The sequence below is a fragment of the Syngnathus acus genome, chromosome 10 (assembly GCF_901709675.1).
Source record: "Syngnathus acus chromosome 10, fSynAcu1.2, whole genome shotgun sequence".
Classification (NCBI taxonomy): domain Eukaryota; kingdom Metazoa; phylum Chordata; class Actinopteri; order Syngnathiformes; family Syngnathidae; genus Syngnathus; species Syngnathus acus.
This window is the reverse complement of record NC_051095.1, coordinates 15,626,204-15,647,539: the sequence shown is the minus strand read 5'-3', so window position 1 is coordinate 15,647,539 and position 21,336 is coordinate 15,626,204. Positions and strand designations below refer to the sequence as shown.

At 41.7% G+C, this 21,336-nt stretch overlaps 1 protein-coding gene across 4 annotated transcripts; it reads right to left on the bottom strand.

The window, feature by feature from the left end:
* Positions 1-1,971: 1,971 nt before the first annotated feature.
* On the bottom strand, positions 1,972-20,579 carry ctbp1 (C-terminal binding protein 1). 4 transcript variants are annotated; one of them, XM_037261637.1, is made up of 11 exons: positions 20,450-20,579; positions 18,474-18,522; positions 16,635-16,761; positions 9,050-9,204; positions 8,777-8,921; positions 8,483-8,689; positions 8,159-8,373; positions 7,714-7,844; positions 7,499-7,626; positions 7,177-7,294; positions 1,972-5,839 (listed from the first exon to the last, which is right to left on the bottom strand). In XM_037261637.1, exons 3-11 carry the CDS (start codon positions 16,693-16,695, stop codon positions 5,653-5,655), a joined length of 1,347 nt encoding a protein of 448 aa, XP_037117532.1. In that variant the 5' UTR covers positions 16,696-16,761; positions 18,474-18,522; positions 20,450-20,579; the 3' UTR covers positions 1,972-5,652. The 4 variants fall into 4 exon arrangements, with proteins under 4 accessions (XP_037117532.1, XP_037117530.1, XP_037117531.1 ...); XM_037261635.1 differs by having other exon boundaries at positions 5,653-5,839; positions 20,363-20,545; XM_037261636.1 differs by lacking the exon at positions 20,450-20,579 and adding an exon at positions 20,120-20,270 and having other exon boundaries at positions 5,653-5,839.
* Positions 20,580-21,336: the final 757 nt, after the last annotated feature.

Here is a 21,336-nt window from a genome sequence, read left to right as displayed (position 1 = left end):
CTTGAAGGTGCTGATATGGAGGAATGCTGAGCCTTGGCAAAGGTCTGTCATTCTAGTTTCTAATGACTTCCCTATGCCGTCAATGGAATAGAGAGTTTACACAGAACAGACTGTATAGTTTATACAGGCTGCGTTGTATTAATTTGTGACAGGGAAAATAAAGTTGCTGTGGACTCAAAGTGATGTAACAACTGTGTCATTCAGTAGCTGCTATCATTTTAAATTATTGCAAGTTAATGCATCCACTCAGCCTTGAAGCTGGTGGGACAATCCATCCAAGTCTGTTAGGTCATCGAGCAGGAGACTAATGCATCACGCAGCCAGTGTAAACACAGTCGCATGCACGCGCTCACGCACATCCTGATCTGTCCAAATGCTCTTCTTTCTCCCAGTCAAAGCTATTGGCGCAGTATCCTGCATTAAAAACTTCCAATAATATTATTTCAACCTTTGATCCACACTGAATTGTTTTTCCCTTCAGTGACCGACTGGCCACCAACACAAGGGCTGGAGGAGTTACACAATCAGGGGGGACCCTTTTATAGGGCAGAAGGTTCAACAGTGAGCGCACTCCTATTCCAATGGTCTGGCAGGTTCTCACACCAGATCAAACCTGCTGGGCTTTCAGTGTCATAATTCGTCATCCCTTGTGGAAGTGGACAAATAAATAGTATATATTCTGGCAGCCCAGCATGGCAGCTGACAGCACTATAAGTATTGCACTGTTGCACAATCATAAGTTGGACCTTTGGAGGTAATGAGGCAAAGTATGTTTGGAGTTTGTCTGAAAAATACAGCATGCATCCTGGGCCTCCTATTACAAAAACTTGTAACCGCATGCTCTTATGTAATCCGTCTCTCCTTCCCCGATAGACATTAGGCATGCACTGAGGGAGCAAAAACAATAGCACGCTGTATGTGCTTAAGTAGAAGTACTTAGAAATCGAATGACTTTATTGTCATTCCACAGACTCTGAAAAGTACTTTTAAAAGTACTTTTTTCTACTACTGATTACATATCTACTAGGGCTGACCAATCGAGTTCAACTCCACAATGCAGTGTAGTAGAATGCAGGCTGTAATTTAGGGGGGGGAAAAAAACAACAAAAATCAGCTTTCTTTCAGTTGGTCGCCTTTACACAAATACAGGACAAATTATACATATACAAGTAGATTGCAGTCAAAAGTGCAAAAGTGCTGTGTAGTGTTTTCATAATGAACTGAATTATCTTCATTCATAAATATGCACACAATGGTTGTCCAAGAGATTCTGTTAGTAGGACAAGTAGTTGGGTTCCTCACAAAATGACAATTCCAACTACTGGCCTAGCATGTACAGTAGGCCGACATTGCAGCATTTTTAGTCAGGTCCGTGTTGTCTCTACGTGTTTTTTGGGAGGGAAAAACATCCCGACTTTTACTAAGGCGTGGTTGCGTAAACCCACAAAGAGGCTGAGAAAAAAATGTTGATCCAAAACACAGATACGCTCAATCAACTGCGACTTCTGCGGGTGTCAAAACACAGCCAGCGGGCTACTAAAGGTGCCTCAAGTGACTGGATTGCTGCTTTTAGCGAGTCGTCATTTAAAATAAACAAGTCTCCACTTATGTGCATGTGGTAGCAATTTTAGGCCCGATAATCCCCCACCCTGCTCTATCGAGCCCGCAGGTCTAAACAGAAGGCCCTTTCCCGCGCAACCCGCATAGCCTGCCCACTCGTAAACTTGTGGTCGTCTTGGCACTGCGGCACGTTGCGATGCCCAATAAAAGAACGATCGACTGCGATAAACAATTTTGTTTATAGTGCAAGTTCTGTAAACGCAAGCCTGTGTCCTAAAGCAGCAAAGTGTAATCATGGGGACAACACACTGGCAATCAGTCTCAGACCTTTAAGACCAAATGAGCTGGAAAGACCATGTACACAACAAGAACCAATGAAACGTAAAGTAAAGCTAAACATGTAAACAAGTGTTTAATTTTTAAGCTTTTATTTAAAATACGGTGTGGAGTTTACCATTGGGAGTTAACATCACAAACATGATTGTTTCTAATAAAAAAGTAAACAAACAAAACAAATAAAGCTTAAGAGCCTAGTTACAGAGATGTTTTTTTTCCCATTTTTGTATTTTTGTTTTTGCAGTCTGGTGAAAAATCAGTTCACAAATGAGGGTGACAGGGAGCAGGGGAAAAAATACATGTTCACATGTTGTAAAAATACATTTCCCAATCTTAAAGTCACACAAACACGCAGTCACTTCAAAGCATTCATTCACTCCTTGTTAGATGGTTAGATGTCAGTGCCAAAAGGAAAACAAGAACGTCGAAAAAGGAAGGTGTGGAACTCTTAAGAGAAGAGGTTTGCGGCTTCTAAAAAGACATGAGGCTGTTCTACATTCGGAGGGAGGAGAAAATTGCTAAAGGATACGTGTGCATTTCAACCCTGAGAGAGAAAACGTGACCAATTCTCGTTTTGATTTTTGGACAGATGACGCCGGTGTCTACTCTGGCCCAAGCTCTCCAGCCCTTTGGAGTCTCTGGCAGCAGAGTGAAAGACCCTTCTAAAGTAGCAGAAGTAGTTTGAGGAGAAGGAAGAGTGGTGGTGGCTGCATTCTAACACCCAAGAGTGAAATATCAGCTGGAGCTTTGTGACCACAAACACACACACTGTGCTTATCTGTTAGCCAGAGCACAAACACACTGCTGGCGTGACTTTAGAAGTGCAGGGGAGGATTTTTACATGATTTATGATTTTTTGATGCAAAAATAACTTTCAACACCAGGTTCAATTGCTCCAAAGGTGATGTAGAATTCGTCAAATGTGTATTAAAGCCACAGTTCGTTCACAATGAAAGTCAACATTTAGGCACATCGGCACCACCATCAGTTTGAACAGTTGAACGTGCTTGTCCAAATGTTCTTATTTCTTGATTGCTCAATCAAGTGTTTCAAATATTCTAAGGCTGGTCTCCAGAGAAAGCCTCATTTTCTGGTCTCATGTAAGTGTTTTGACATTTATTTTTGCAAAATATAAAAATAAAAACAGTCATATTCGTTAACTGTCATTATGAGCTGGCGTGGTACATGAGAACTATAATCTGGGGAAAAGGAACAAAATGCCATCTGACTCCTTCATGCCTCTATTTTGATTTGGAGCAAACAACAATTAGAGCCAGTAGCGTGACTTTCAAGGTGTCTATCATTAGTCGTGCACCCTCAGGAACACTTCTATGGGCTATTGTCACGTCATAACAGTTGAGCGTTCATTTTGTTATTGGAAAATTGCAAACTCACTGTTTACAATAAGACTTTTACTTCTCATCTCTTTTAGCCCTCCTTTTAGTGTGACTTTAATACACCTTTGTAGAATTCAGCCTGCTGAGTGACTGGGAAGCTTTTTTTGTTGTTTTTGGCGTGTTCATTTCTACTGGTCACTTTCTGTGGTCAACTGTATTAAGGCAGTGAGTGGTTCCATGGCGACTTTCTACAACGGCTACAGTAAGAAAGGACATAGTAAGGCCTGGGAGGAGAGAATTGGGACATTAGATGAGAAGCGGAGTCAGGGTGGTGGTAGTAGGAGAGGGAGATTTCATATTTTTCAGTACAACATGTAGAACAGACAGCAATTATTCATAAAAAGAAATCGACATCTACATTATAACTAACTGGTATACAATGACAGTGCACGGCTGAAATGAAAAAAAAAAAAAAAAATATATATATATATATATAGTCATGACCAACAGCAAATTTAAGATTACTAATCAATGGAACTATGGGGGACAATATGGGGGCGGGGGGGTATTCTTAAAAATATATACTCATCACATGACAGAGGAGCCAAGCATCACATGCTCCTAGTCACTCGTATACTCTGATGGGGGAAGGGTGCGGTCCGGAGGGCTAAACTGCACATTATTGGAAACTGACCACGACAAAAAACGGCAAATGAGGCTAAAAACACTCCGCAGAGTGAGAAGCCACCATTTTGTAAGAAGTTGTTTCTATCTGCTTAAAACAAAATCGCACATGCACAAAAAACAGAGCAGCAGGGCAATGACAAAAGGGACGTAAAAAGAAGAAAAATGAAGCATCTACCACTAGTGCTCCAGTGAACGAAAACTAGCAGAGCACAAGAACCACCTTTCTTTGTTCCTCATGAATCATTAGCCAGTAAGATGGAGGAAAAAGGGGCCACGGTCAAGGCAAAAAGACGAGCATTGGTTTCCAAGCCTGAGTATTCAGTAACCTATATTGAGAAACATGGATCCTATGTGTCACTTTGTTTTATGATGGGGGGGGGATTCTTTTTTTTTTTTTTTTTCCTTTTCAATCGTTTTATCTTATTACTGCTACAATATCACAACCCTTCTGGTAAAGAACAGTAAGAAGAATCTAGAAAATCTGTACAAAAAAATAAAAGGGTATGCACGGTACATTCAATATCTGTTACTGAGGTACTAGAAAGGTGTTTCCTTGACACCGGAGCGACAGGGTTAAAGAGTTACTCGTAGGGACTATTCCTTTGGAAAGAAAACAGCGTAAAGGGACACAGACACACACGCACTCACGCACATCCTTGTACACACCACTGTCGTTAACAAAGCAAGCATGCAAAAGATAATGTCCCCCTAGCTCTGACTGAGAAATTCAACTCTACTGTCCTCAAACATTTAAAGGAAGGATGCATACTGGGTTCATGAGCATGTGTGGGGCACGGCGGCGGATGTGGGGGAGCTAGACATACGACGGCCTGGTTAGGTCAGTGTGGGGTCATTGCTTCACCAAACATAATCCAGAGACCGTCTGCCTCCTCGGACTGAAATGTGTGGTTGGGCGACGCCCTCTGCTGGCGAGGCCCCGCATGTGTACGGCGCATGATGGAGTATTCGCGCTGCAGTTTTTGAACATGAGACAGAAGTTCATGCCCTTGGGTGGATCCAAGTAGAGGCGAATTCGTCAACCTGAGAGGAGACTGAAGATTGGGGGCATTTGCGAACACTGGGGGAAGGATTTTAAATACAAGTGGAACAATTCAAAACTGGGCAGCTGAGGCTTTTTTTTTTTCCAATTTCTTGTGGTTTAACTTGAAGTACACATGATACCGGGTGGGGATGGGAAATGGAAGGCAAAAATAAGACGACAAAAGCAGAAACACGAGCCTTTCATGGACAAAGGGGCACTTCTGCCTGAGCACCTCTACTGGTCAGTCAGTCGAGGATGCAGCCAACTGGAAAGCCTTGATGTCAGAAATGTTTTTTTCTTTATAAACATGAACACCTAGAGTCACAACGGATCCACGTTCCATTGAAACAACAGCCAACTAGGGAAAAATACCAATCCGATCACTGAATCCTTGAGAACAAAGTTATTGCTGACATTAGGAAGTGAGTGGGGAAGGAGGTGTTGGTGAAATGAGCATGGATGCGGGTGGGTGGAGGGAGAGGGGGGGGGGGGGGGTCCTGGGCTGGTCATGTGAGACCACGTGGAGTCACATCAGGTCATCGTGGTGTTCGGGGGGGGGGGGGGGTCGGGGTCGAAATGTGTCTGATGCTGGGAGGAAGATAGGTTTGGAGCTTGGTTTTCGGAATGTGCTGGCGGCAGCAGGGGGTCAACGTGAGGGGTTCGGGAGGGGAGTATGGGTGGCTAGGGGGGCTATTGGTCGGAGGGGATGTCTCTGTCGCCTTCGGCCTTATTTGGCTGCCCCGGGGAAGGGGCGTGTGGTGGGTGCGAGACGGGGGCTATGCCATGGGCCAGGTTTCCTGAAACCAGGCTTTCGACCCCAGCTCCGGCTCCCGGGAGACCCCCTGCCGCGGCAACATTGATCAGACCTGGAGGAAATCTGGAACATAGATTGAAAAGATTATATTTGATTTGATGCACCACCTCCGTTCATCTCCACGCTGCTCACTCTAACAATCGCTGGTGTTGGGCAGAGTGCTTATACCTCCAAAAATCATCACTTTTCTGGTGACCTCAAAAACTGCAAGCATTAACATAGCAGCAACCAAGGGAGCAAGCCATTTTAAACACTGTAAATTTGTCTAGACTGACCAATAATGATTGTGAAAATTGTGACATAAGAAGGATCAGCATGAAAACCGCGATATACTCCAATTGAAACTTAGTGTTCATATCCCACATACATACTTCTGTTATTTAATCTGGCTCACCGAGCATTTAGTATTCGTAGGATTCAGTTGTAAATTTTTTCCTAAGATTGGCTAATTATTATATATTTTTTGTATTTAGCTAACTGATTTGGGGGAGGGGGGGTAGCGTACAGATTTAAAATTTTGACTAAATGAGTTAACTATAATGAAATAAATGTAAAAATGACAACACATTTATTAATTAATGTCCATTGTGTCCAGTTTAGACTTGAAATAAAACTATCAAGGACAGTAGTTTGCTGACCCCTAATCTGATGAGACCAAAACAACCTGCCGTCGCGAAAATACCTCTTCATTAAAACTAACACATTGACACTGATAATGTCAGAAAGGTTTTAGTTTAATGTTGTGCACTGTACCTCTGACACAGCTCTAGTTTTGGAGCTCATTAGATTACATAACATCACTGCAGGGCAGAAACCTCCCATGTACAAATTAGGTCAGTTTCATATTTTTTCACAAATTGATGCAATTTGACAACCACACAAGTCTCTGAGGTTAACAAATCATTGTCAGAAGCTTAAGTGTAGAAAATGGTTTGCTCACTTTGATGATGCAATGTTAATGACTCAACAAATATGCCATGTTTTGTTTTTCTCAAAACTGATGGTTTAGGAGATGTGAGGATTCTGCCTAACAAAAGCGTTAAAAATTGGCCAGTGACTACAGGGGTTCTCAGTTTATGACATTCTTACAGTGCTGATGTAACCCGACAAAAGCTCAGACACGCCTGAAGTAATGTTTACAGGAAATATTTTAGAAAAAACTGTCAACTAAAGTAAACAAGCGTTTCGCAGTCAACTGAACACGGCCTTATTCTGTCGCGACATGACGCAGCCGCTGTGCAATCTCCCTCATTGCGCACCGCTCTTAAGCTCAAAACCACAGCCGATTGTCGTACACCAAAAACCCCTGTACTGTAAATAATGCCAAATAAGATGTAAGCCAATCAAAATCTACAATCTACAATTCTTCCAGCATCCTTGTTTGGCCATTCGTCTCTCACCTGTAGGTTGCTCCGTTAAGTTCGGGGTGAACAGTGGCAGCCTCCATGCTGGGCCATTGAGATGCTGCCATCAGATACTCTTTATTCACACAGTTTTTCAGGCTGTCCGGAATACGCCCTGGAACACAATAATCAGGGTGCATTTTGACAAGATGTACTTCAGTGCCAGCCGTGCGGATAGCTGCAGCATGCTGCACTCATCTATCTCATAGCTCCTTTTGAAGTAGACACAACAAATATAAGGAGGCCGCCAGTCACACTGCTCATGCCATGTTTCACGTTATGAAACTCTTTTAAAGTACAATTACTCTGACATCCTCACCAGTAATGGCACGGCGCACTTCCCTAGCCGCTTCCTCCCGAGCCTCTACTGAGGCCTGCTCGCTGTACCAAGATGTGTGTGGAGTACAGATCAAGTTGGGAGCGTCTTTAAGGGGGCCAGTTGAAAAACTGTGTAGGAGCAGAAGGTTGGTATAAAGGGAAGCGATGTGTTAGTACTGCATGACACGCACCTCTCTGGGGTTAAGGAGCAGTTACCTGAATGGTTCGCTTTCATGGACGTCCAAAGCAGCCCCTCGTATCCGACCCTCTTTTAGGGCCTGAGCCAGTGCTTTCTCATCAACTAGGCCGCCTCTTGACGTGTTCACCAGGAAAGCTCCCTGGCGCATCTGTGTTGTGGAGTTAGCAATGCTTCAGTCAAGCTACAAACCATTTTCACACTCTGTCATGCATACAAGAATACTAGTGCCGTGGTAACTTGGTATACACACGTGGGGAAAAAAAACTGTTGGTACCCCTCTGATACAGGTGAAAGAAAAACCCACAGTCGTCACAAAAATAACTTGAATCTGACAAGTGATTAAAAAAACGGAAAGAAAATTTACTGATGAAAATCTGAATTGCTTTTGAATTGTGATTCAACAGAATTACAGTATAGTCCTTAAAAAAAACAATCTCATGAAATCTCCTTTTTCCAGCTCACCTGTTTGATGGTGAAGTCATTGATGAGGTGGTGGTTGTGCTCATTAAGGCTGCAGTGCAGGGATACACAGTCTGAGTGGATGAGCAGGTCCTGGAGGGTGGCCATGCGCTGCAAGCCCAAGGAGCGCTCCACACCATCAGGCAAATAGGGGTCATAGAAGATCACGCCAAACCCGAAAGCCTTGGCACGCAGCGCCACCGCTTGTCCAACGCGCCCTGGAAGGCCACAATGATAACAGCCATATCATTTCACGCATTAAATAAACAGGTAGGTCATTCTTAGTAAAGTAATTTGGGAGGGGGGAGGGGACAGTCATCTACCTACCAAGCCCAATGATGCCGAGCGTCTCTCCTCGTATACGAGCAGCACCACCAGCTACCTCTCGGATTTGCTCCACACTGGAGGCTCGGGTTCCCTCCCGGAGAGCCTGGTGCATCCAGGTGACTCGCCTGTACAAGTTGAGGATCAAACATAGCGACGTGTCGGCTGTCTCCTCCACCGAGGTTGCTGGAACGTTACACACTGCAATGCCTACACAGAGAAATGGAACAATAAGCAAATGGTTCGTTCTGACCTTAAGAAAAATGCTAAAGCTCGTATTGAAGTTCATTCTCTCACCAAGCTCAGCGGCTGCTTTGACATCAACATTGTCAAAGCCTGACCCGATCCTGACAATTACTCTGAGGCCTTTGAACTTCTCCAAGTCATCTCGTGACAAAGTGATGGTGTGATAAAGCAGGGCGGCCACAGCCTCATTCAGCACCTACAAAAGACAAATGTGCACCAGTAAACTTAACCATAAAGACACCATGCAGACGAGTTCATGATTATTTCATATTACATCTTGATGACTTGAATGTCTGCCATCCCAAAGTTCAAAGTCTCTTTTACCTTCTCGTGAATTTCTTGTGTAGACTGGGCATCACAGAAGGCCACGGTAGCAACATCTTTGAGGATGGGCATTTCAACAGTGCAGTCGCGCCCATCCAACAGTGCCACCAGCGGCCGTGGATGCATAGGCCCGTTCAGGATGGGGGGTCGGATACCTGAGTCAAGCAGAAAGAAAACCATGAGCGAGATAATGCATGGGGATTGGATTAGCATTTGGTCGGACCCGCTCTGCAATTTAAAAAATAACCATTCTAGAAAGACTCTAGAATAACTGACTCATCGCTCAAATTTATAAGTGTCTATATTACCGTAATTTTCAGACTATAAGTCGCGGGGTTTTTTCATAGTTTGGGTGGGGGGGCGACTTATACTCAGGAGCGACTTATATGTTTTTTTTCACAAATTTTTACTTGATCATTAACACATCACTTACTTACAAGTATAGTTGACCACTTCACATGTTATTTTTAGTATAGTTGATCACTTCACGTGCTTTGATATCTTTATCTTGAACATATTCAAAACATGAAAAATAGAGAGAAAAAATCAAATAAAGTAATTAACACTTTAAAGCGCCATATACTCTGGACATGTCCTCTGTCACCAGGATGACATAAAGGACGAGAAATTTGATCGATGGATTTAATGATTTGGAGTGACACAAATGGTTTGATAATATTGTTGTTTATGTGATAGTTATTTAAAATACCGTTTTTTTTCCGTGTATAATGCGCAAAATCTAACTAATTCATTGTCCTAAAATCTGGGGTGCGCATTATACATGGGTACAAATTTATTTTAATTTTTTTTAAATTTTTTTTTTAAGAAAATCATGGTACAACAAAACCAACAACAAGACTGACCGACAATAGTGTGTTTGTACTGTGCTCTGGTCATTTCGTCAAAGAAGGGATAATAGTCCTCTTCTCTTCTTGACTGACAATGAATGTGATCGTTTAATACAATCAGCAAATAACAAAATGCGTATTACAGGTAATATTTTATTTCACAACACTTTGCCTTGTTCCTTTCATCTCTGCTGTTCACTTCAAACACGCTCCATACGAACGCAATGCTCTCGTATCAGACGCTTGCTCGATCACCTGCTCGTTTGCTGTCACAATGTACCCTACACAAATCCGAAACATTTGTTGCGGCTCCGAGTCACGACGAGGGGCAAGTTTTGGTTTCCAAGGGTGTTTTTATTCCTCTTCAACGTCTCTCCCATACAGAGCCGCCTTTTTCACATGTCCGCACGTCACTTTCCTCTCTTTTCATCTGATCGCGGTGGTGCCTTTACGGGCAGTCGGAGAAATCAACGCCAACAAAAAAAAAATACATCCAGCCTAGTTAAGACCATACCAAAGACTATAAAAATGGGACCCATTGCCTCCCTGCGTGTGTGACGATCATTGGGACTTAAAAATAAATAAATAAATAAATAAATAAATAAAAATTGGGTGCGTATTATACATGGGTACAGGCTTTTTTCCAGCATCAACATGCCATTTTTAGGGTGCGTATTATACATGGGGGCGCATTATACACGAAAAAAAACGGTAGTTTATATATCGTTGTATGGGCCTGTGGAATAATTTGAACTGCGGCGCGGCACACGGCATTGTTGACAAAGGACGATCGATGGATTTAATGAATTGGAGTGACACAGATGGTTTTATAAACGTGTTATTTATGTAATAGTTTTTTTAATAACTCTGAATGTTACGTCAGGCCCGTTCTCAGCTCCTCATTTGTGTTTGTCACGTTAGCATACCGTATCGTTTAGCCTGTTTTTGCTCGTTAATGTCTGTTCTTGGTGTTGGATTTTGTCGAATAAATTGCCCCCCAAAATGCGACTTATACTCCGTAGCGACTTATATATGTTTTTTTTCACATTTTTGGGCATTTTATGGCTGGTGCGACTTATACTCCGGTGCGACTTATAGTCCGAAAATTACGGTAGTAAAAACTAAAAATCAACTACAATACTAATACTCAAAGGTGTGCCTTTGGTCACTGGGCCGGAATGGTCCCTCTGTCACCGGCAGAAGCACACGGCTGCTTATGAATTTCACAGTATTCTTGGTGTGAATGACTGCAGCTTACAGCACGACTAGACTATTGAGCTTGGTTTTCTCCAAGATCATTTAATGCAAGGATTAGCGCTCTGCCCTAACAACACACGAAACCCGGACAGATTCCCGAGTTGGGAGCTTTTTTTGAGGCGGGATTACGATTGACAGACGGACTGACAGTGACGGAAGGATGACCAGACGAAGAACGAAGTACAAATGATGTGCGAAAAATTGGTAAAGTTCACTGAATCCTTAACAACAAAGCACACCAAACATCTTAGAGTTAAGCCAGCGATTTGATGATAAGTTTTGCTGTAGCGGTGAAATCTGATGTAAAATAGCGCCGTGACAAACAAATCATTTAGAATAGATTATCCAATTGATTACTCCATACATTACTCTAGTAATTATAGTCATTTGTCTCAACTTTTACAACAATTCATAAACACTGCCACTGTGGGCTGTAGCCGATGCCAAAACAATAACAGCCAAAGGCACAAGAGTCAAGGATCCAGAAGACAGCTCTTTGGTGTTTGCAGACAGCAAACCGGTGGATCCACACTGACGTTCAAAGGTATTACCATATTGTCCACCCCATAAGGCACACTTAAATGCTTTTAATTTTCTCAAAAACCGAAGGGGTGGCTTTTAATAAGTTGCATCTTTTGCAAGGACCGAATTCCAAAATCTTTAAATGTGTGGCTGCCGCCACAGGGACGCAATATGTGGATGAAATATGTAGACCCAATGAACCAATGTTGATCTGCTGAGACCCCACCATCCCTCATTACACAAGTACACATCACTTGTTCTGCTAGTATTTAATGACCATTAAAACATGTACAGCATGGAGTTGGAAAATATGCATACAAATAATCATAGGGTCAAAATATGCACTTGCCTAATAGTAACTCTGCACATAATGTATAAGCTTTCAGCTTCGGCCTTAAGCCTTTCTTTCGACCAGCTACAGCATTTATATACACTGTGAATATCAGCATATAACAGCTTGTAAATGTAAACGGGCTGTTCAAATAAATGATTGATTGATTGATTGCTTGATTGATTGACTATGCGGTGCGCCCTATGTGTCGATTAAGTACAGAATAGCCCCCGCAATTGAGTCCGCGCCTTTTAACCCGAGATGCCCTACGGTGCGAAAAATACGGTAGTTTGAGCAATGCTCCACTGAGATGGTACAGATTCAACAGTTGTTTTTTGCCGTTTACTATGTTTAGTCTTAGTTTGGCGAACATTTAATGAGCCAAAGCAGCGACAGTGAACATGGGTGCCATCATCCTAACTCTGATCTCCTACTGACTCTATCAGAAATGTAACTCGGCTACTGTTAGATTTTTGATTGACTAAGCGAGCAGGGCTGGCAGAGGAATGAGTGAGCTTTTTGTTTAGGCGTCAACCTTCTGTCTCCGCGGTGTATGTTCACTTGGCTGGACAACCAGTTTGATGTACGAGCTGTTCCACAAATAACGGAGGATAGGTTCCCAAAAAGAAAAATCCGCAGTTTTGGTGTACCTAATTTTGTAAATGCCGAAACACAAACATGCAGGACCCACTGTATACACAAGTAAATACATAATTTTCAAAAGATGATGCTGTAGCACCTAGTACATGTGTATTGTTATATTTTTGCAAAAAAGAATAAATATAACATAATATAACATAAAAAAGAATAAATATAACATAATATAAATATTTTTCCCAAAAAGAAAAATCCGCAGTTTTGGTGTACCTAATTTTGTAAATGCCGAAACACAAACATGCAGGACCCACTGTATACACAAGTAAATACATAATTTTCAAAAGATGATGCTGTAGCACCTAGTACATGTGTATTGTTATATTTTTGCAGTATGATAAAAATTTGATGTTTAAAACAAAACAGTAATGCTGAGATTTCAATGTGATTGACTTGAGTAGCTAAATAGGGTTCAAGCAAACAGCTCAACACTCAATTAGTTAAGGTGGGGAGCAATTACTACAATAATAAACAGGGTACTGTAATTCAATGTATTGCACCTATTTGGTTCTTAGATGACATTTTAGTTATTATATGGTTATTATTCCCACAGAAAAAACTAATTGTATGGGTCCTTTCCATGATTATTAACGTGACGCGTCACGGCATCTGTAAACGGACAAGGAAGCGTACAAGAAATGATCAAACTCAAGATCTTAGGGATTTCAAGTTTCCCTCATTTTTGGGGTGCGGCTCGTGTGACGAGTTTGGGGCATAAGTCACCCCTTTCTCACTATATAGTGTAAGAACTTGAGCACCTTTGTACACATCGGCTGTTATTCGGCATATTTGTGACATGCAGTTAGCTACGGCTACACAATTTGCATCATCCTGTTCAATAGTATGGTGACATGGCTGGTTTAGATGGCCTCAGTTGTCAGCCATCAGTGGACGCACAATACACAAAGGGCTAAGAGCAAGGATCGAGTCCACGCCACCCACCAACAAGTCTGAATGGACAGTAAGTGTGTGGACAAGTCTTGGTGGCTGGCGCAGTCGCTTTCGCACTTTTACAGCTGTGAGTACACACACGTCACATAGAAAAAGAAATAAAATGGAATCAATTTTGGGACACACACTGGCGTAGTAAATTTAGTTCAAACGTATAGTTGTGTGTAGACATTAAAAGACGAAATAGCATCCGTTGAGTGGAGTGGACAGTCAACAGAGTCTGACACAGTTCCAGCAGACATGCTCACTGCATTTCAGAACTGCGAAAACAGTTGAATTTTTCCATGATTTTGAAGCCTCATTTTGTACGGTATATTTTTGGTCATTTTTTAATCGTTTCAATTTGTCACTGTTATTAACAATATTTGTGATGTGTGAAATATAGAAATGTTCACTGTGCAGGGACTTGGAGGCTTGACTGTTGGATTGGTTTCACAACTTAAGTGGTTACATTTTAACATTTTCCTAAAAGTGGTGGTTAACTTATTGTTGCACTTTTCAAAAGTTGAAAATGTTAAAATAGAAACAGATGAGGGTTATTTTATTTATATTTCCATGACTTCTGCCGCCAACAAATAACTGCTTGACCATTATGTGTGACAGAGGTGCACCATTTCGTACAGCTCACACAGAGGTCCAACAACTTGACCTGCCTTACTGTATGTCTAGAGCTCATGCATGAGGAAGGAGGGGAAGAGGTGATTGGGAGTGTGGAGGCTGTGGATGAAGGGGAGGGGTGTAGAAAGTTGCAGGGTCTCAGAGGAGAGGCAGAAAGGGGGTTCGTGACAGAGTCTGAGTCATGACCTAAATTCTCCAATGTGGAAGACTTCCTCATCCATATTTTTCCCCATACCCCCACCCCACGTTCATGAGGCACAGCATCACGCCAACAAATGCTGCATTTCAGAAAATATGATCCAAGGGACATGAACTACATTACCACTAAAAGAGGCATCGGATTTGACTTTTCTAACAGCAAAGCCAATTTTTGTTCCCCCTGTATACCATCTTGATCCTGCTGTGTGACAGGTGTCTGTGTGTGTCACGGGAGTGAGGGGGAGGGGTAATGTGGCAAGCTGGAAAATACACTTGGACAAGAGGCAAGGGGGAACGGTGAGAGTACCCAGAGAAAGACAGCTAGTAGCAAAGGGTAGGGGGGAAAAAATAATACTTAACACTTCCTGTTGACAAATGTCTGACATTTATCAACACAAAGGAAGTGAAAGCACACAATAGTAATAGAAAAAGGCCTTTGCATTTTGAACTGAAGACTGAAATGTATTGCAGATTGATCGAGAATGCAAACAGGCTTACTTCTTACACACTGGGGGGGACAAAGACTGACCGAAAAGGCGTCGTGACAAAGAAGGCCTCAGAACAAGTTGCCGGGAAAATACACAAGTAGGCCTACACACGGGGTAATTTGAGTAAATGACACTGGCATAGCGGACCGACAAAATGCAAGCATGGCCGCACACAATACATTTCATTCAGTGATTCATTCATTCTCCCTCCCCTCCCCTCCCCTCCTCCGCATGCTCCCTCTGGCTGCAGTTGGAGGAGCGAGAGGTGAGGGGGGAGGGGCAGCAGATGATGATAATGCAGTAAGAAACGGTACTCCACCCAGACGCGCGCGCATGCACACACACTGTTATTCAGTTCCTTCTTAACGGCTGCGACAACGCTATGGCGCACTGAGCAACACACATGGGAGCGTACACATATTTCGCTGCACCACACCCAAAACCGGAGACGTCACCCTTCCCACCAGCCGCCCAAGTCCCAGATCTAACAAAACACAATCGGAAATATTGAACGGCATGAGCACAAGAGCTAACCTTGCATTATGAAGTCTGTCAGCCCTTCTTCCTCCCTTGCCTCGCTCTCCCTCTATTGCTTTTCTCTCTCCCTCCCGAGCTCTCTCAGCTGTCATCCACACCCAGTCTCGCCCCCCCACACCTCCATTGTCTAATCACAGGCGGCTTCATTGAGGGCTAGCCAACCAGCACTAACCTCATTAGCATATAGCAGAGCCCTGAGGGCAGTTTGGGGCCGTTGTCGTTTTTTAAAGAGACAGCTGGCCTGTTTCCCCACGGCTGTGGCCGCGACCCTTCACCTTGCACTCTCCTCCTCATCTGTCTCCAGAGACTCTCCCACAATATTCCCTCCATTTTAAGAACGCCATTCACGCCTCATCTCCATCCTCATCAACTCTCAACTAAGCGCGATAAAAAAACTTAGTCATGTGCTACGGGCCGTCATGACACTTCAACATAGGTCACTAAAAATACTTTCCGCCACAGAAATTCAGAAACTTTTCTTGTTCTACACCTCATTTCAGTGGTACTTAGGACTTAATTTTAATAAGAATTCATCAATAATTTATTTATTATTTTAATTTTGTGCTTAGTGTGAGGCTTAAGGGTACTGAATAAAAATTCATGGCACATTCAACATTTCTCAGTACCTTTTACAGTAGTGTAGCACATCTTATCAGCAATTAGGTGCCATATGTCTTGCTCAGCGTAAATTGAATCGGCAGACTCCAGTTACAAAACCAAAGACCTTCAAGATGAGCAACGACAGCCCATAAGTCATCCATCAATAAACTTTCAAACAAACTATTCATAGAGACTAATATTAAGAACAAAAAAAAAATTATTTCCTGAAGAAGAAAAAAAAGCTAATTAGTAACTGCATAACTTGTATAACGCTATCTACATCATAAATTGCTCAAAATATTTTCATAAAACAGATATTCATCCATTCATCCATCAATCCATCCAGAATTTTAATTGAGCTCTTGCGTGGAATCTTTTTTTAGATGTACATAGGTTGTCCTTATGTGCCCAGTGAGTGGACACTTCAAGTCCTAGCTACTTTCAGAGTACAGAAAATATTAGCCTGGAACATGAATTAAAATTGAGAATTATTACTTGTATAAATGTTCTCAAATGACTATGGTTGATGAATAATCTGTTTTCTGTTGCAACAACACATGGACAAATGAAGAAAAACTCACCCTCACAAATGCGGTCGAGCCTCTGGCGTTTGACTTGTTTGTGTTTGTCCATCAGAGCCATAGACTGAGGAGTCTAGATGTTGAACACAGTAGAACCAATAGAAAAGCCTCTTAATAATCTCCACACCTGCAAACAAAAAAGACAGCAGTTGAAAATAAAGACGAAATCTAAGCCTACTTCTGAATGAAATTTGGTTTAATTTTTGTTAAACTAACATTTTATATTTATCAGCTTTTGTCTTTTCATTGCACATATGGAATTGTCCTGGAATTGTGCAATTTTCTTTCACTCAGGCAATGTCCCACTTTACCACCTGTTACAGCTCTGATGCCTCCAAAATTCGGAAAATATGGTTGTTAGCAGTGTTTATAATAATAAAATAAATAATAAAGTCCCAATGATCGTCGCACACACACCTGGGTGTGGTGAAATTTGTCCTCTGCATTTAACCCATCCCCGTGTGATTTTAATCCATCCCCTGGGGGAGAGGGGAGCAGTGAGCAGCAGCGGTGCCGCGCTCGGGAATCAGTTGGTGATCTAACCCCCCAATTCCAACGCTTAATGCTGAGTGCCAAGCAGGGAGGCAATGGGTCCCATTTTTATAGTCTTTGGTATGACCCGGCCGGGGTTTGAACCCACAACCTTCCAGTCTCAGGGCGGACACTCTACCACTAGGCCACTGAGCTGGTTATGAAGAAAAGCAACACTGTCAAATGGCAGTGTCGCAATCCTGTCTGACATAATTTAAGACAAGTTTTAGCCAGAGCTTGAGTTCATCTTCATGAGAAACAATGGTTTGATTCCAACTCCACAACACAAACAGGAGGTTGACAGTAAATGTATTGACATATGGGGTCTTTTATACAAGGTCAAAAATAATAAGTTTGAAGATAAAATACTGCATTGTCAATGTAGAGAGGCATATTCCTGTTAATGAGACTAAAACAAACCAAATTGTGGATGACAACACTGAAAGCACTTTACTAACTCACTAAGATGCTCATTGCTGCAATACCTTCAATTGCAAGTGAGGGGTACTCTGCAAGTAGATGAAAACGTTTACATTTTAAATGCTCTCTTCTGTGGTGGTCACTGGCCTGCTCTACTTTTTTCCAAGGTGGTGGGTGGCTATTATTTGTGGTCGAGTGCAGGAATGAACATCCATGAAAGTGTTTAGGATCACCAGTCATAACTGCAACCCTGATTTTATCTGATTATTTAATTATCTAATTAATCAGGAGAAAAGAAAAAAATTGATGTCTTTCTTTGGAGCAAATATTTGTTCAATCACATCAATTAAACTGATGATGCAGTTGCTCTGCCAAAATGCTGACTTTTTGAAACAATGTCCGATTATATCACGACATTAACTTAATCTTATACCTTTATTCTCATCAACTTTTCTTTCACCAATTTTTAAGCTCTATCCATCTGTCCATTTTCCAACAGTACTGCTCATCTTTATTGGGGTCGTAGTAGAGTTGGAGTCTAACCCAAAACTCAGAACGGCGATGCAGATATGCAAAATGAGTAGACACAAAAAAAAGATGTTTTATGAATTGCTGTCATTGAATCATTCCTATGAACTGCAACCTTTAAAGCGCTATGACAATCACCAAATATGTCCGTTTTTTAACATGGTATTAAGACATTCTTGTAAAATGATTTAATTATGGTTAACGTCCTTTCAGCTGCATGCTTATATCAGGCTATCCTTTGCATATAATTTGGCATGAACTAACCTTGTGATTACGTTTATATAACATAAATTGTCACCAGAGATTAAGTGCAATTGCTACATCTAAATAAAGAAGTAGTGGGATGTTGACAGCACTCACCTGAAAAGCAGTGTCTGCTGTCACTGTTTGGCTGTCAAAGTAGTTTATACTGTAAACAAAGAACAGGAACACAAACTTTAGATTGACGTTGTCATGGTTGTGGCATCATTGCATGTGCTTGTCCGTCCTGATAATAAATATCATGTCATGTACAATAACCACAGTGACAACATTTAATGGAATACGGATGTACAATAATACTTGCAATCAATTAATCACACGATGATGTCACGCACTTTGTAGGTTTACGTATGCAGTTGTGTACGCACACAACCGCTGACTAGCTGTCCGGAGTGTTTTCTTTTCACCCCGTGTTCACCTTATTCACCATACCACCAACCTTTTTCAAAATGTTTTCAAATTTTTCAGAAGAGCAAGTTCGCACGTTATAATAATCTGAGAACATTCCCTGAATTTAAAGTTCACACACGACTCCATCAAAAAGTTGTAGGTGAGCAAGGCCATTTTTCAAATCCATAAGAGCTTCTTTTGTATATTTCTAGGCTTCTGCCAAACCCGCATACACTTTTTGTGACCAACTCACTTCTGATGTTACTCTGACCCACAACGGTGGCTCATATTTTCTGACGCTTCTGATGCTAACTCCATGAATTTGATCAATCGTGCTATGTTCCTTTTTATGCATTTTAACAACTTATCCCTGCTTACTTATTGGTCACTGAAGTTGTTTTGTCGATGAATGTTTGAGTGCCAAATTTAACCACACATCACCAGCCCACCATCTGTAAACTGTGTTCAGCTTTTGAATATTTTGTAGACTTTCTGAAAACCTGTGACCTTGGCTTTCCATAATTACTTAAAGTTTACCATTATTATGTTCTGTGGTTGAACATATGATAGCCTAAAGAGTAAGATGTATGAAATTTGAATTCAACAAAAAGAAAAAAAGCTCAGTCCCCCCCCCCCCCCTCAAAAAAAACTCGACCTGTTGTCTTAGCAATGAAATGTTAAATAGAAATTGGTGTATTTACACAGCTCTATCTTGTTTGACTAAAAAAAATTATACTTGCAATTGGGATCCATTTTTTTTAAAGGTCGGTCTATTAATGCTGTTCTCATGTCACTCAATTAGATTTTACACACATTCCCACAAAATAGGGATAAATCACTTTGTACGCAATTCACAGCTATGCGCAATATCAAGCACATTGTTTTGTAGTTTTAAGTAGGGGGAATTAAGTGCTAAATTAGCTTATAATACGTCCCATAGGATACATAGAATATTTGACACTTAAACACACGTTAATCGTAAAACCACTGGGAGTGAAATACAGCATCAGGACTAGTTTAACTAATTTCAGCAAGTTGCAAGATACCGCGATAAGAAAGTGCCCTTGTTAGCAGGCAAGTAAGTTACCGTTAACCAATTAGCCGAGAACGCTAGCTCAGGCATCGATAAAGTAGAGCAATACAATGAATGGTGGACTTTACTTTCCTAAGTCGGGTCCGTTTGGTATTAAACGCGTTCTAAATATATCATCTGTATTCACCCTGAAAGTAACTACTTTTCATGTTTCACACCTCTCTCTCAACTAGTGCTAACGACATAGCATAACGGCTAGCTAGCACAAACATCTCGAGGATCTAAATTGCTGATATTTGAACGGGGAAATACCAAACCGCACCGACTTCCGATGAGTGCAGCATGTAACGAAGTGAAAAATGATGGTCGGAAGCAGTTTACATAACTACATGCGTGATCAACAGTGCTAACACTAGCTAGCTAGCTAGCTGTTGCATTGAACGAACGTGCCGCTGTGTGTGGGGAAGATGCCCAGTTCGCTCGATTTGTTATCAGTGAGTGGCGCTATACGGTTGGTTGGAAACTAAAATTGTTCAACTAAAATCAACATTTCTTGAAAACATACTCAGCTCGCCCACGTGACTGAAGTCGAGTAGCACTACAGCGGTAGCCTGTGTTCGAATATTGGGGGGAAAAAATGTAAGTTATTTACCCCGAACAAACTCTTGAGAGTGCTGAGACAGTGTGAGTGCGACGGCGGTTCCCTCTCTCCCGATCGCCATGAAATTGCACAAAAGAGGAAGTGCTATGTTTGGTGGGGGGCAGTGTGAGTGTGAGAAAGAGCGGCGGTGGTCTGGAAGGAGCGCCCTCACCTTTCATGGCGGAACACTTACCTTCTTTTACTCTTGGGTACAAAAAAAAAACTGACTGGTATAAATATTTAGGCTGGCATGAGGCAGAACACATTCAGGCTACCATCATATTCTCTTATAGACCTTGAAATGAGAATTCAGAAATTTATAGTACTATGTAGTAGCACTTTACTCAGTTTTGAAGATGTTTTTCCACAAATTAAGTTTGGGGGCGTGGCTAATATGGTACCATGCGATGCGCAATTACCACAAACATTGTATTGTTTCAAGGTACAACTGGTCAAGAAATGTCGGCTTGTTTGCTGAATTGTATTAGCAGCCTGCCAGACCAGGCGTTATAGTCAACTTGAATTGATGGCATTCTTCTAGCATGCTTCATGCTTTTTTGAGGAAGGTTTATATTTTTTCTCCCATATTACAAGAAACTGGTTGCATAAGTGTGCACACCCAAAAATGGTCACTTAAATGCACGTTACTTTTGATTGACAGGCACAGGGGAATTAATGCAAATTTGTTATTGTGAAGCAGTGGTTTGTATCATACTGAGAGGTGTTTCTAATATGCTTTGAGCTACATAAGAGACAGACATTTTGTGTCATTCTCTATCAAATTTTATTGGTACATAAATTGTGCAATATATTCATATCCAGAATATTTCCATCTGAAAACATATGCAAAATCAATCGTTTCAAAGGCCACCAAAATTCATTTGTATTATTCATTCACA